This window comes from Oncorhynchus mykiss, chromosome 21, assembly GCF_013265735.2.
Source record: "Oncorhynchus mykiss isolate Arlee chromosome 21, USDA_OmykA_1.1, whole genome shotgun sequence".
Classification (NCBI taxonomy): domain Eukaryota; kingdom Metazoa; phylum Chordata; class Actinopteri; order Salmoniformes; family Salmonidae; genus Oncorhynchus; species Oncorhynchus mykiss.
Window position 1 is genome coordinate 51,153,887 of NC_048585.1, and position 14,708 is coordinate 51,168,594.

The following is a 14,708-nucleotide window of genomic DNA, read 5'->3' on the forward strand; positions in this document are numbered from 1 at the left end:
TGGGTCAACTACATGGTGCCTCTCCCTATAGGTGACCCAGTGTGTCTACTAGCTAGCTACCTGCTCTGTTGGCAGCCTCTAAGGGTCTTTGCCAAGTTCTTTGCTGAAAGGTCCTGTACGTGGTCTCAATCAGACACTTGTGAAAGACTGAAATTAAACACTGGAATTGGCATGCGTGTTTCCTTTCTCCTAAATGCTTCTGTGTGACGCTTGTTCAACTCCTACTCTGAAAGGTCTGATCCTGGCATCTTTTAACAGACAAGTTTAGGTGATATACGATACACACAATGTTGAATAGGACATATGGGGCTCATTCAGAAGGGCGGATCACTCTGAAAATCAGTAACGTATAGACCTGACAAGTCTCCATTGTTACATTGAAAATGGTGCCAGTTCTATATTTCTATTGCAACATGAGCACAGCGCTCCCGCCGAATGCGCTCCTAAACAGAACATCACTCATCATAAATCTAGAGTTGAAGAAGCCCTTGATCAATCAGGAGAGAATTTACAAAAAATACATTTGAGACATTTCCACCAGCCCTCCCCTGACTGTAGGTGCAGTAGCTACCTACGCCCTTACAGGCGGCATGTTTGTGAGAGCACTTCTTTCTCCATTTCTTCTCTCTCCGTTAGTCTGTACTGGTGCTGACTTGTATGCTGTGTATGTGTTTACTGGTGCTGACTTGTATGCTGTGTGTGTGTGTGTACTGGTGCTGACTTGTATGCTGTGTGTGTGTACAGGTGCTGACTTGTATGCTGTGTGTGTGTGTGTATACATGTGCTGACTTGTATGCTGTGTGTGTGTGTATACATGTGCTGAATTGTATGCTGTGTGTGTGTTTACTGGTGCTGACTTGTATGATGTGTGTGTTTACTGGTGCTGACTTGTATGTACTGGAGCTGACTTGTATGCTGTGTGTGTGTGGGTACCGGTGCTGACTCGTATGCTGTGTGTGTGTGTGTGTGTGTGTGTGTACTGGTGCTGACTCGTATGCTGTGTGTGTGTACTGGTGCTGACTTGTATGCTGTGTGTGTGTGTGTGTGTGTGTGTGTGTGTGTGTGTGTGTGTGTGTGTGTGTTTACTGGTGCGTTTACTGGTGCTGACTTGTATGCTGTGCGTATGTACTGGTGCTGACTTGTATGTTGTGTATGTGTGTGTGTGTTTACCGGTGCTGACTTGTATGCTGTGTGTGTGTGTACTGGTGCTGACTTGTATGCTGTGTGTGTGTGTGTACTGGTGCTGACTTGTATGCTGTTTGTGTTTACTGGTGCTGACTTGTATGCTGTGTGTGTGTGCGTGTGCTGACTTGAATGCTGAATTGTATGCTGTGTGTGTACTGACTTGAATGCCGTGTGTGTACTGACTTGAATGCCGTGTGTGTACTGACTTGAATGCCGTGTGTGTACTGACTTGTATGCTGTGTGTGTGTGTGTACTGGTGCTGACTTGTATGCTGTTTGTGTTTACTGGTGCTGACTTGTATGCTGTGTGTGTGTGTGTGTGTGTGTGTGTGTGTGTGTGTGTGTGCTGACTTGAATGCTGAATTGTATGCTGTGTGTGTACTGACTTGAATGCTGAATTGTATGCCGTGTGTGTACTGACTTGAATGCTGAATTGTATGCCGTGTATGTACTGACTTGAATGCTGAATTGTATGCCGTGTGTGTACTGACTTGTATGCCGTGTGTGTACTGACTTGTATGCCGTGTGTGTACTGACTTGTATGCCGTGTGTGTACTGACTTGTATGTTGTGTGTATATATATATATATATATGAGAGAATGTTTTGACTGTTTGCAGTTCCCAATTATTTATTGAAATTAGTTTCCAATTTTACCCAGAGAAGGGCGAGAAAGTACAGAGGGAGAGAGTTGACGAAAAAGAAAAAAAGAAAGAAAAAGAGAGAATAGCTTTGACATGGCCGTATTCCCTCCTTTTTCAGATCCAGTGCATCTTGTTAACCCCTGAAAGAGAGTGGGGAGGACAAGGAAAGTACAGGGGTAGGATAGGTAGAAAACGAGAAAAGGGGAAAAAGAGCAAGAGGAAGTGAATGAAAAAGAAAGAAAAAAAGCGGACAGTGTAGTTGAGTGTGCATCAATACAAAACAGTTCACAAGTTATTTGAGGTACAGTACACACTCCAAACACAAAGATCCGTTCACACATCAAAATACAGTAACCGACAGCACATTCAACAACCTTGAATGGGGGGGGGGGGGGGGGTCGGTACTCTTGATTTTTCTAATTAAAGGGATTTCAGGATTTTGGCAATGAGGCCCTTTAATCTACTTCCCCAGAGTCAGATGAACTTGTCGATACCATTTTTATGTCGGTGCACATTATGTAGGAAGTTAGAGGTAGTTTAGCAAGCTAATGCTAACTAGTATCAGCACAATTACTGGAAGTCTATGGGTATCTGAGTCTATGGGTACCTGCTAGCAGATACCCATACACTTCGTCATTGTGCTAACGCTAGTTAGCAATTGCACGCATAGACATAAAACTGGTAAACACAGGTTCATCTGACTCTGGGAAAGTAGATAAAAGGCCTCATTGCCAAAATCCCTAAGTATCCCTTTAAGAGTACAGATTATTGCACGGGACAATATACAAACCTTTTGAGAAAGATCATTTGAAAAAACAATTTTATGGGCTAAATGTATTTATTGGGTTCTTTTCATTTTGATAAGAGACGAATGCAATGAATTTAAGGTTATTTGTTGATGTAAAATAATATAACTGATTTTGTCATTAGATTTGGGCCGGGGTTGAGAAATTCTTGGGGGGGAAAAAATTGTGTCACCACTGAAAAAGTTAGAAAACCACTGAAATACACCATTACACTCACACAAATACACCAAGCATGGGAATCTATATAAAAACAACTCTTTATACAAGATAGAGATTATATATATATATATATATATATATATATATATATATATATATATATATACACACACACACATTGTGCTTGTACATAAATACCGTAAATGAATAATAACAAGTAAGCAGTAAGTGCATAAGGGGTAGAAAAGTCCATTGATGTAACATATTGCTTCACAGGTACCCTTCAGAGATTTAATGTAATTAACATGTAAGACATCCTCAGTATACAGTCCAGTTACTTCCCCATGTTTTTCAAAACAGACATATGCTGTAGTCAGCATAAAGACTGCACAGCCTAGTAAATGAAATAATAATAAAGAAGCATGTGTAGCAGCCAAAGTGTTTCAGTGTGTTGTTAGGCAAAGTAAAGAGTGTACCTAGCCTTGGCTGATAAATAAACATACAAATAAAGTGCATGGCATGACACACACATACCGCACATTTCCAGCCACTTTTGTCACAGGCAGTGTGAGTATGAATGGGGTGAGGGGTGACAGGTAGGTCGGTTGGGATACAGAAAGCTTCTGTGTTTACCTGTAGTGTCTTATTTAGCCATGGCCTTGATGGCAACTGCAGCCTCCTCGTTCATTGCAGACAGAACAGTGATCTGGGAAACAAACAAAAAGGATTTTAAAATTATTATAAGAAGAACAACTTTGCAGGTGTAGTGGAAGTAAACTAGGTTAGGCTGTGACATCATCCCCTTCCCAGAGACTTGAGGTAACTGTAACCCCCAAACCATAACACTTCAACTTTTACAGCCGGTTGACTTGGGAATGCAGAGAGCTGCTGGGAGTATGGTACAGTCTTACTGATGAATTCCATGTATCTCTAGTGCTGCCAATATTCATTGTTACCTGTGAAGTGAGGGCATTTGTTTGCTCTGCTAAGCCAGTGTGCTCTGATATTTTGAACAGTTTGTGACAGGGACATTGGATTCCCAGAAGTATACAGGTTCAATGTGACAATAGCAGCTGTAATGGGTTACCAATAAAACATCACAATCAGTTGCAGAGCGTTTGATTTGTTTTCCAGGGGGCTTGGAAACCCGCAGCCTCTCTAAAACCATTGACAACCGAGTGCCGGTTTCAAGGAATTATTAGAGAAATGTTAACTATTTGGTAGTAATGTCATCACCTCTTGAAGAGCATAGTCAGAACTACAAATGTCAGATTATTCCATGCAAAACAATTGTGCACATTTCGCTCTATCGTCAGAATTATAAATTTGAAAAAAGTCGGCATAACTGCATGCTTTTCATGGTCAGTAAACATCCATTGATCATGTAACTTCCGATACATGAGGGTAGAGCCTCACGATGTGTCTCAATATTCGTCACCATTAAATGGATATTTGAGTGATATAAAAAAAAGTGAACTATACCTGACAAGTACGAGTGGTTTAGGTTCAGTCCCCATCCTTTGTGGGGTCTGCCTGTCAAGCAGCAGAAGGGAACATTTGCCGATGTCACGTTACAGATGGCTGATAATGTTTACTTTGCAAGCTGCTGGTATAAACTTTTTACAGTTGGCTACACATAGTGGTTGGTTAGTAGAAATAATGTACTTTTTTCTCCAACCAACACAGGCCTACTTAGCCTACATTATCCCATTTTCAACATTGTTTTTAAATAGTGTTTAATCACGATTGCTGCTGACAGACATACTACATTGATTGATGGGCCACGTCAAATTGGCTAGCTCGCTAATAACTTACAGTTGAAGTCGGAAGTTTACATTGCCAAATACATTTAAACTCAGTTTTTCAGAATTCCTGACATTTAATCCTAGTAAAAATTCCGTATTCGGTCAGTTAAGATCACCACATTATTTTAAGAATGTTAAATAACAGATTAATAGTAAAGAGAATAACTTATTTCAGCTTTTATTTCTTTCATCACATTCCCAGTGGGTCAGAAGTTTACATACACTCAATTAGTATTTGATAGCATTGTCTTTAAATTGTTTAACTTGGATCAAACGTTTTGGGTAGCCTTCCACAAGCTTCCCACAATAAATTGGGTTAAATTTGGCCCATTCCTCCTGACAGAGCTGGTGTAACTGAGTCAGTTTCACAGGTCTCCTTGCTCACACATGCTTTTTCGGTTCTGCCCACACATTTTCAATAGGATTGATGTCAGGGCTTTATGATGGCCACTCCAATACCTTGACTTTGTTGTCCTTAAGCCATTTTGCCACAACTTTGGAAGTATGCTTGGGGTCATTGTCCATTTGGAAGACCCATTTGCGACCAAGCTTTAACTTCCTGACTGATTTCTTGAGATGTTGCTTCAATATATCCACATAGTTTTCCTCCCTCATGATGCCATCTATTTTGTGAAGTGCACCAGTCCCTCCTGCAGCAAAGCACCCCCACAACATGATGCTGCCACCCCTGTGCTTCACGGTTGGGATGGTGTTCTTCGGCTTGCAAGCCTGTGGATATAGATACTTTTGTACCCGTTTCCTCCAGCATCTTCACAAGGTCCTTTGCTGTTGTTCCGGGATTGATTTGCACTTTTCGCACCAAAGTACGTTCATCTCTAGGAAACAGAACGTGTCTCCTTCCTGAGCGGTATGACGGCTGCATGGTCCCATGGTGTTTATACTTGCGTACTATTGTTTGTACAGATGAACGTGGTACGTTCAGGTGTTTGGAAATTGATCCCAAGGATGAACCAGACTTGTGGAGGTCTACAATTTTTTTTTTTTGGTTTTTCCTGATTTCTTTTGATTTTCCCATGATGTCAAGCAAAGAGGCATTGAGTTTGAAGGTAGGCCTTGAAATACATCCACATGTACACCTCCAATTGAATCAAATGATTTCAATTCGCGTATCAGAAGCTTCTAAAGCCATCATTTTCTAGAATTTTCCAAGCTGTTTAAAGGCACAGTCAACTTAGTGTATGTAAACTTCTGACCCACTGGAATTCTGAGTGAGTTATAAGTTAAATAATCTGTCTGTAAACAGTTGTTGGAAAAATTACCTTTGTCATGCACAAAGTAAATGTCCTAACCGACTTGCCAAAACTATAGTTTGTTAACAAGAAATTTGTGGAGTGGTTGAAAAACAAGTTTTAATGACTCCAACCTAACCGTATGTAAACTTCCGACTGTATCAAGTCAATATGGCTAGTTAACAAGCAAACTTTCAGAAGATAAACTAGATGTCGTCCTACTGACAACTTTACCAGGATGAAGACAAGCTCTTTCCCAAAAGGCTACTCTCTGATGAAGCAAGCTAAATGGCACATGTTGTTTGCTTTAGCTAGCTAGCTACATGCCAAATGGATTTGGTTACCCTCACATATCTGAAAAAACATGTTGAATTGATCTTTACTGATTTCTGTATAACTCTGATGATAGAGCTAAATGTGAAATAATCGGAAATGTGTAGTTCTGACTGTGGTCAAGAGGTGATGATGAGCCGGAGGTCTCCTTGCCCCCCAGCAGACAAATCAAATAGTATTGTGACGTTTTATTGATAACGACCTATAAGTAAGGAATTTCCACCAAGCACACACTGAGTACATGGATCAGAAGAAGAGAGGAAAACATGAATCAGATATGTCTATCTACACACCTGATTAGAGCTATGAAACACTGTCTTACAAAACCATAACGCTAAAAAGGGACATATGTCGTCCGGGTTTGGCCGGTTTAGGGCGTCATTGTAAATAAGAATTTGTTCTTAACTGACTTGCCTCGTTAACAAAAGGTTCAATAAAAAAAAAACAATGTCATTTTCTCTCCAGGGAGAATCATAGAAGAACAAGAAAAACCAAGAACATGAACAACAAGAAGAGAGGAAACGGGAACACCACTGACCAGAATCTCCTCTCCAGCGTCATACTTGGTTTCGATCTCTTTGCCCATGTCTCCCTCTGGCATCTTTAGGTCCTCTCTCACCTCACCACTGTCCTGGAGCAGAGACAGGTAACCATCCGTGATCCCAATCAACTGCAGGGGGAAGTGAGGAGGGAGGGAGGGAAAGGATAAGAAGAGATGAGAATAAGGTTGTGTTATGATGACAGAAAAGATAAGAGACAATGTATGAAATAGGCTTGTTTTAGTTTCTGCGCCTTTTGTGAATGCCAATGCACTGCCAGTCTACCAATTTGAGCTCTTTTGTGCCCTCCAATCAACTGACTGTCACCCCCACCCACAGTCTCCCAGCCCAAAGAGAATGAAAATGAGCACAGGAGAAAGAACAGCTACCTACTTGAGGTTCCCTATCCAGCTCTAAGGACCATGAAAAAGTTTGGAACATGTGCTGGTGTAGCTCAAAGGTATTCCATCCCAGTGTTTTACTAAATAATGACCTTCACCTACATCAGCACAAATGCTACGATGCGTTCCTCTACCCTCATGGACTTTCCCTCACCTTCCCACTGGATTGGTACAGGAATAATGCTGATGTCTCCACTTAGCCTGTAAATAGACTAGAGGGAGTTTCCACGATACTGTTGACACCTAATCAATCCCCTCAGATCTTCCAGTGTGCGTCAACAAGGGCACGTCGACACCTGTTATATTCGCCACATGTGAGAAATGAAATTGGATTTGATTTGAGGCAGGGGCGTGAGTCGGAGAATTAGAAATAGGGAATCAGAATACTCAAGGGACATTATTATTTGATGAGATTTTTACCAGTGACGTGGCCATTCAGTTAGAGAGTGAGTTTTGGGTAACTGGCCATCTCACTCAAACTGGCAATACCTCTTTCTCTCTACTTCTCCCTCTCTCCCTCCGTCCCTTCTGTCCTCCTCACTACTTTGGCCCTTCACCTGGTAGTCCAGTCTCTTGATGTTGGGGACGTCCATGTTGTGGGTGGAGGGACAGATATCTTCATACTTCTTGCCGTTGAAGATGTCAATACCAACCATGTGGACCTGCCCATAAAGAAAACAAAACACAAAACTGTTTATGGAGCTGGCAGACACACAGCACGTAGACACACAGCACGTAGACACACAGCACGTAGACACACAGCACGTAGACACACAGCACGCAGACACACAGCACGCAGACACACAGCACGCAGACACACAGCACGCAGACACACAGCACGTAGACACACAGCACGTAGACACACAGCACGTAGACACACAGCACGTAGACACACAGCACGTAGACACACAGCACGCAGACACACAGCACGCAGACACACAGCACGCAGACACACAGCACGCAGACACACAGCACGTAGACACACAGCACGTAGACACACAGCACGTAGACACACAGCACGTAGACACACAGCACGCAGACACACAGCACGTAGACACACAGCACGCAGACACACAGCACGCAGACACACAGCACGCAGACACACAGCACGCAGACACACAGCACGTAGACACACAGCACGTAGACACACAGCACGTAGACACACAGCACGTAGACAAGACATATAGTGTGAAGTTCAGGATAACGCTGCAAATGTGAGAAAGTCTTCTTCTTCTTTTGACTGGAGGAAAGTCTTACCGAATTCAAGATAACAGCCACAGCTACTCTTTCTCATGACTCTGATCAATGTAATTATGTCTGCATGGAACACAACATCTTTATTATCACTCATTAGCCAGAGCTATCAAAATGGTTACAGTCAGACACCACTGACCTTAGCGTGGCCATGTTTTCCGGTCTTGGAGGTGGACATCTCCACGATCTTGCAGGGTCGTCCTTTCAGCACCACGAAGCCGTTCTTGCGCAGCGCCGAGCACTGCTGGGGGAAGGTGGCGGATGCCCCGGCATCGCCTGTCTGGAAGTCGACGTCTGCGTCTGCCATACCTGATCCCGAGCCCATGATGTCAAAGGGGGATATGGAGAGAGGTTAACGAGGACTAAGAACTGGTTAATGACATCACTGGTAATGGCATCACTCAAATACTGAGGAGTCCTGGGGTAGAAGTCATGGGGAGGGGGATGGGAGTTCAGGGGTTGGGGGAGGAGTCCTGGGGTTGGGGGCAGAGGAATCCTGCCATAGGGGGAGGAGTCCTGTGGGAGGGCAGTTCAGGGCAGAGACCAATGACTCCAAGTGGTCTACATGCCTCTAACGCCATTCTAATACATATTGGTTATGGCTTATGCTTTGGAAATGAGCTATTTGTTGATAAGTGTACAATAGACATTTAAAAGGCATTGCTAAAGAATAAATGTATACAAAGGGAGTGTACTCCTGCAAACTTCCTATTATTAACAATAAACACATTAGTAATCAAAATAAAAATTATTACCTACAGTGTAATGAAGTGTGCAGTAGGTCTATACTGTCTCCCTCTGTGAATTTTCAATAATAATTTAAAATTTGTCCAAATGACCAGCCACGTAATTACATATTTTACTTAAGAACTTTAAGAAATGCAACATTATTAATTGAATACAAAATGTATGAAGAGCTGGTTCACTGCCATAAGGAGAGAGAAAAAGAGCAGACTGAGCTAAATAAAGTAACAGAGATATGGCACCTGGATCAGTCAGCCATAGCTTACTCACCATAAACAAAAAATATATAACAGTTTACTCAATCATTTATAGGCCTTATCTTTGTTATTTTTGCGCCATTGACAGAAATATAGGAAGATTTTCAAAATAATTAAATATGGAAACAAGCAGGTGTATTATTTGCTGAGTGTGTGTAACTGATTATGTGGCGGCGGAAGAGTGGACGCGATTCATGGAAAGGCCCAGCGCACGGGTGCGTCTTGCATTTCGGTTAGAATGTCAAGAATATTACAAAGGTCAACTTGCTATTAGAATAATGGCAAAGATAAAGGTGGAAAGTAATGTCCATTCAAGAGAATACTCTACAAAAGTATGGCCGGCCCCATATTCCAAGTAATCTACTATGATTTAATTCGGTCTGCAGCCATAGCCTGGTAAACGACACTGATTATACTGGTAGCATCTTATCGACGGCGCTTGACACACACAAGGCCACTTTGAGATTAAGAGACTCACGTAAACACACGTATTAATAATAAGGATATGTTAATTTAACATATTAGTGTGACAGAAAAACTGTCGCTGCCATCTTTTTATAGCACGCGTGTCTTGCTCCGCAGTGTTGGAGCCGAGTGCGGCCTAGTGCGCACAAAACGTTAACGGGCTGTCAGTGACGGCGTCGCTGCATGCATGAACACTGCTCAGTGGCTGAGGCCCACTATAACTGGGGGCTCCGCTCCAGTCGAGAGCCAAGTACAACATTGCTGCATTAGCGCGTGGTCATTTCAGTGTGTTACATTGTTACATTAAGCACACAAGGAGATATCTTAATTGTGATACATTGAATAGGCGCCGTTGCTAATTGGAATGTAGGCTACTAGAGTATAATTATTACGCTTATGCGTATGATAAGGCTACGGCGTGCATACCTGCAGGATGAGTTTCGGTCCAAGTTATTTGGGTCAATTTCTATGCGTAAAATCGTACCACCAGTTATTTGGATTAAATAAATGTAGTGGGATGATACGTAGCGAAAACTTTATTAGTGAGCAAGGGCCAATTTAACAGCATATTGTTTATCAAACTGGAAACAATGATTGGCTGGAGGGTTTTTCCAACAATACAATGTTGTTTTATTACTAGGCTATCATCACACAATGCTCACAAGTGACCAGCTATGTAGCATGAAAATAACGTGACAGCTATGAGCAGCCATGTGCATATGCAATGTTATTCTCACGCAAGATCACGCCCTTTATATTCATGTTATGATAAGTAGGCTAACTTACCCGGTGTACTAAGGTTTCCACAATTTGGTTACTCTGTGCGCTTTACACAAATGTCAAACCGTCCCCCTTTTAATTTTTTCCTTTTCTCTCTCTCTCCGTCGGTAGCTAACGGCTGTCTGGCTGGTGTCTACCGCCGCGGTGCCTCTGCTTGTCGTTCCTTTACTCCTAAATCAGCTCTCACTTTATTCTTCTCTCATTCCAGTCGCTTTCACTAGCCTCCGCACGGTCGAAATCGTTCTCGTCGGGGGGCGCACGCTTAGGTCAGCCGCCAGCCTAAAAAGAGTGTGAACCTTAAAGTCTAGCACCTTTCGCTCACTCACTCCCTCACAGCCTTTCCAAATACCCATGAAATGAACCACGGCAGTATGGTGCTCAGTGCGCAGGCGTGGTCACCCTCTCCTTCGATTCTAGAACAGGGGAGGGGGGCGAAATCACGGGAATATCGAGAGACTTGGAATGGAACCTCTTGTCCAAATGAGCTCAGAACCCGAAGAAAATTACATAAATTTACCTCAACTGCATCAAATAACAGAGATTCATATTTCCCTGCCAACAAGACCGAGTGCATGTACTAAGCATGGGGACCCTCTCATTCATTCTAATGACTGTTATCTTCGGGAATAACAATATGGGCGCTGTTTTACACACCATGTAACTAGTATTTTAGTATCTTATTAGGATCCCCATTAGCCACTGTTAAAGCAGCAGCTATTGTTCCTGGGGTCCACACAAAACATGAAACAGGACAATACATTACATTAGTAGACAACAGCTCGAGGACAGCATAGTACATGCTTTCATACACGTGTGCCTTAACATTTCATGCATCATACTCATATTCATCATCAATGTTAACAGCTATAATGTAGCCATTCATTGGTACATGCTCAACTCCTACAACTGATTTCTCTAAACAGGTGTTGTGCCGAAAATCTCCCCCCTGACAGAATCCCCCCCTTCGCGTGAACGCAATTTTTCATTGCTGTGACTTGCTTGCTAGTTGAGATTTCTGCTCTTCACTCCGCTGTCAGTTTTGCCAACATTTCACTGATGTTAGTAGCAGAAAGCATGTTTTATTTGTGCCCTTCAAGGCAGCTGTCAATGATCACATTAGGCTGCATTTGATTTGATTTTAATGGCGGTTTGATCTGCAGTTTTCGGTTTGGCTATTTGTGTATTGGTCTATAAATAAACCTTTTTGCCAAAATGTGTCATCTCTCCCATGTCTTATTCGACTAGTAGTTGTTCTGAAATGTTTACTCTAGTTACAAAATTAAGGAAATTAGAAGGGAGGGGGGGGGGGGTGAAATGGTCTTGCTGAAATACCCCCCCCCCCCCCCCCCCCCCCCCCTTCTAATTTCATTAATTGTGTCACTAGAGTGGAATATTTCATGTGGCACACATTAAGGTCAAATACTTTCTATAGAACAAACTTCATAGGCAACCAAGATGAATAATTAATGTATGTGTTATATTAAACATAGAGGAGGGGGTAAAACGTAGGCAAGCAATAAACATTTCAGAACAACTACTAAGTCGAATAAGACATGGGAGCGATGACGAATTTTGGCAAAAAATATTTATTTATAGACTAATACACTTGAAACAAATAGCCAAACCATAAACTGTAGACGTTAATAGTGCCTCCCCCTCAATCAAACCGCCATTAAAATATAATGAAACGCAGCCTAACGTAATCATTGACAGCTGCCTTTAAGGATACAAATAAACATGCTTTCTGCTACTAAGATCAGTGAAATGTAGGCTAAACTGACAACGGAGTTAAGATCAGACATCTCAAGTAGCAAGCAAGTCGCAGCAATGAAGAATTGAGTGTGTGCGCGTTCACGCGAATGGGGGGAGAATTCTGGCAGGGGGGAGATTTTCGGCACAACACCGGCACTGATATCCTTATCTCACAGCTCCAGTGTTCTGTAAACACCAGGAAGTTACACACGATACAATAACACAAACGTTCCCTGTCCTTGGTCCTTTTACCTTCAGCAGTCTGACGCCAATATTATCAACCGATATGAACGTTGAGTCTAACATTCGAGTCTATGAGCCCCAGTTTAACACAAACATACACTGGCAGAATCATGTGTTTACCATCCGCGTCCTTCCGTTTGACGTCAATACTATGCATAATACTACTATGCATATGCAATTGAACGTAAACGCGACACATAAAACAATAACGCACACTTGGATACTGACCGAAGCCTCAATAGAGAATGAACCCTTACCCTTCACATTTTTTTACGTTCAAGGCAATATTATACTATAGTAAAATGTTCAACCTTTTTTGTAAGTAGATTTAGGTTTTAGGGGGTTCTGGTTTTAATGCTGAATATATGTTGCTGATGTAGCCCAGGCCTAATAACAGCGTCTTATTATTGGTAAAAGACTTTGCACTTTGTGAGAGGCTACCTATGGTGGTATTGCCCCCAATGGTGGCATTGACATGGTGGCAGTCACAGTCAGTGTCCAGTGGATGGCCCCAAAGAACTTGGCAGGTCCCCGCTGTGTTAAATTTATCCCAGTGAAACATGAATCCCATGTCCTACAGTACCAGTCAACGGTTTTAGAACACCTACTCGTTCAAGGGTTTTTCTTTATTTGGACCATTTTCTACATTGTAGAATAATAGTGAAGACATCAAAACTATGAAATAACACATATGGAATCATGTAGTAACAAAAAAAGTGTTAATCAAATCTAAATATATTTTATATTTGAGATTCTTCAAAGTAGCCACCCTTTGCCTTGATGACAGCTTTGCACACTCTTGGCATTCTCTCAACCAGCTTCATGAGGTAGTCACCTGGAATGCATTTCAATTAACAGGTGTGCCTTGTTAAAAGTACATTTGTGGAGTTTCTTTCGTTCTTAATGCGTTAGAGCCAATTGTGACAAGGTAGGGGTGGTATACAGAAGATAGCCCTACTTGGTAAAAGACCAAGTCCAAATTATGGCAAGAACAGCTCAAACAAGCAAAGAGCAACGACAGTCCATCATTACTTCAAAACATGATGGTCAGTCAATTCGGAAGATGTCAAGAACTTTGAAAGTTTCTTCAAGTGCAGTCGCAAAAAACATCATGCACTATGATGAAACTGGCTCTCATGAGGACCATCACAGGAAAGGAAGACCCAGAGTTACCTCTGTTGCAGAGGATCAGTTCATTAGTTACCAACCTCATAAATTGCATCCCAAATAAATGCGTCACAGAGTTCAAGTATCAGACACATCTCAATATCAACTGTTCAGAGGAGACTTTGTGAATCAGGCCTTCATGGTCAAATTGCTGCAAGAAACAACTAATAAAGAACACCAATAAGAAGAAGTGACTTGCTTGGGCCAAGAAACACAAGCAATGACAGGTTGAAATCTGTCCAAATATGCTATTTTTGGTTCCAACCGCCGTGTCTTGTGAGACACAGAGTAGGTGCACGGATGATCTCAGCATGTGTGGTTCCCACTGTGAAGCATGGAGGAGGAGGTGTGATGGTGCTTTGCTGGTGACACTGTCAGTGATTTATTTTAATTCAAGGCACACTTAACCAGCATGGCTACCACAGCATTCTGCAGCAATACGCCATCCCATCTGGTTTGCGCTTAGTGGGACTATCATTTGTTTTTCAACAGGACAATGATCCAACACACCTCCAGGCTTTGTAAGGGCTATTTGACCAAGAAGGAGAGTGATGCAGTGCTGCATCAGATGACCTGGCCTCCACAGTCACCAAACCTCAACCCAATTGAGATGGTTTGGAATAGTTGGACCCCAGAGTGAAGAAAAAGCAGCCAACAAGTGCTCAGCATATGTGGGAACTCCCTCAAGACTGTTGGAAAAGCATTCCAGGTGAAGCTGGTTGAGAGAATGCCAATAGTATGCAAAGCTGTCATCAAAGCAAAGGGTGGCTACTTTGAAGAATCTAAAATATATTTTGATTTGTTTCACACTTTTTTGGTTACTACATGATACCATGTATGTTATTTCATAGTTTTGATGTCTTCACTATTATTCTACAATGTAGAACATAGTACAAATAAAGAAAAACATTTGAATGAGTAGGTGTG

General features: G+C 42.2%; 1 protein-coding gene across 1 annotated transcript; it reads right to left on the reverse strand.

Moving 5' to 3' along the window:
• Positions 1–1,188: 1,188 nt before the first annotated feature.
• LOC110500676 (eukaryotic translation initiation factor 5A-1) lies at positions 1,189–11,006 on the reverse strand. Its single transcript, XM_036958128.1, has 6 exons — positions 10,626–11,006; positions 8,513–8,682; positions 7,677–7,781; positions 6,718–6,849; positions 3,425–3,497; positions 1,189–1,966 (listed from the first exon to the last, which is right to left on the reverse strand). Exons 2-5 carry the CDS (start codon positions 8,678–8,680, stop codon positions 3,435–3,437), a joined length of 468 nt encoding a protein of 155 aa, XP_036814023.1. The 5' UTR covers positions 8,681–8,682; positions 10,626–11,006; the 3' UTR covers positions 1,189–1,966; positions 3,425–3,434.
• Positions 11,007–14,708: the final 3,702 nt, after the last annotated feature.

Coding starts and splice junctions, on each gene's coding strand:
- LOC110500676 (XM_036958128.1), bottom strand. CDS start 8,680: ATGGCAGACGCAGACGTCGACTTCCAGACAGGCGATGCCGGGGCATCC. Junction 6,850..7,676: donor TCAAGAGACTGGACTACCAG/GTGAAGGGCCAA, acceptor TTCCCCCTGCAG/TTGATTGGGATCACGGATGG. Junction 3,498..6,717: donor ACGCTGGAGAGGAGATTCTG/GTCAGTGGTGTT, acceptor TTTGTTTCCCAG/ATCACTGTTCTGTCTGCAAT.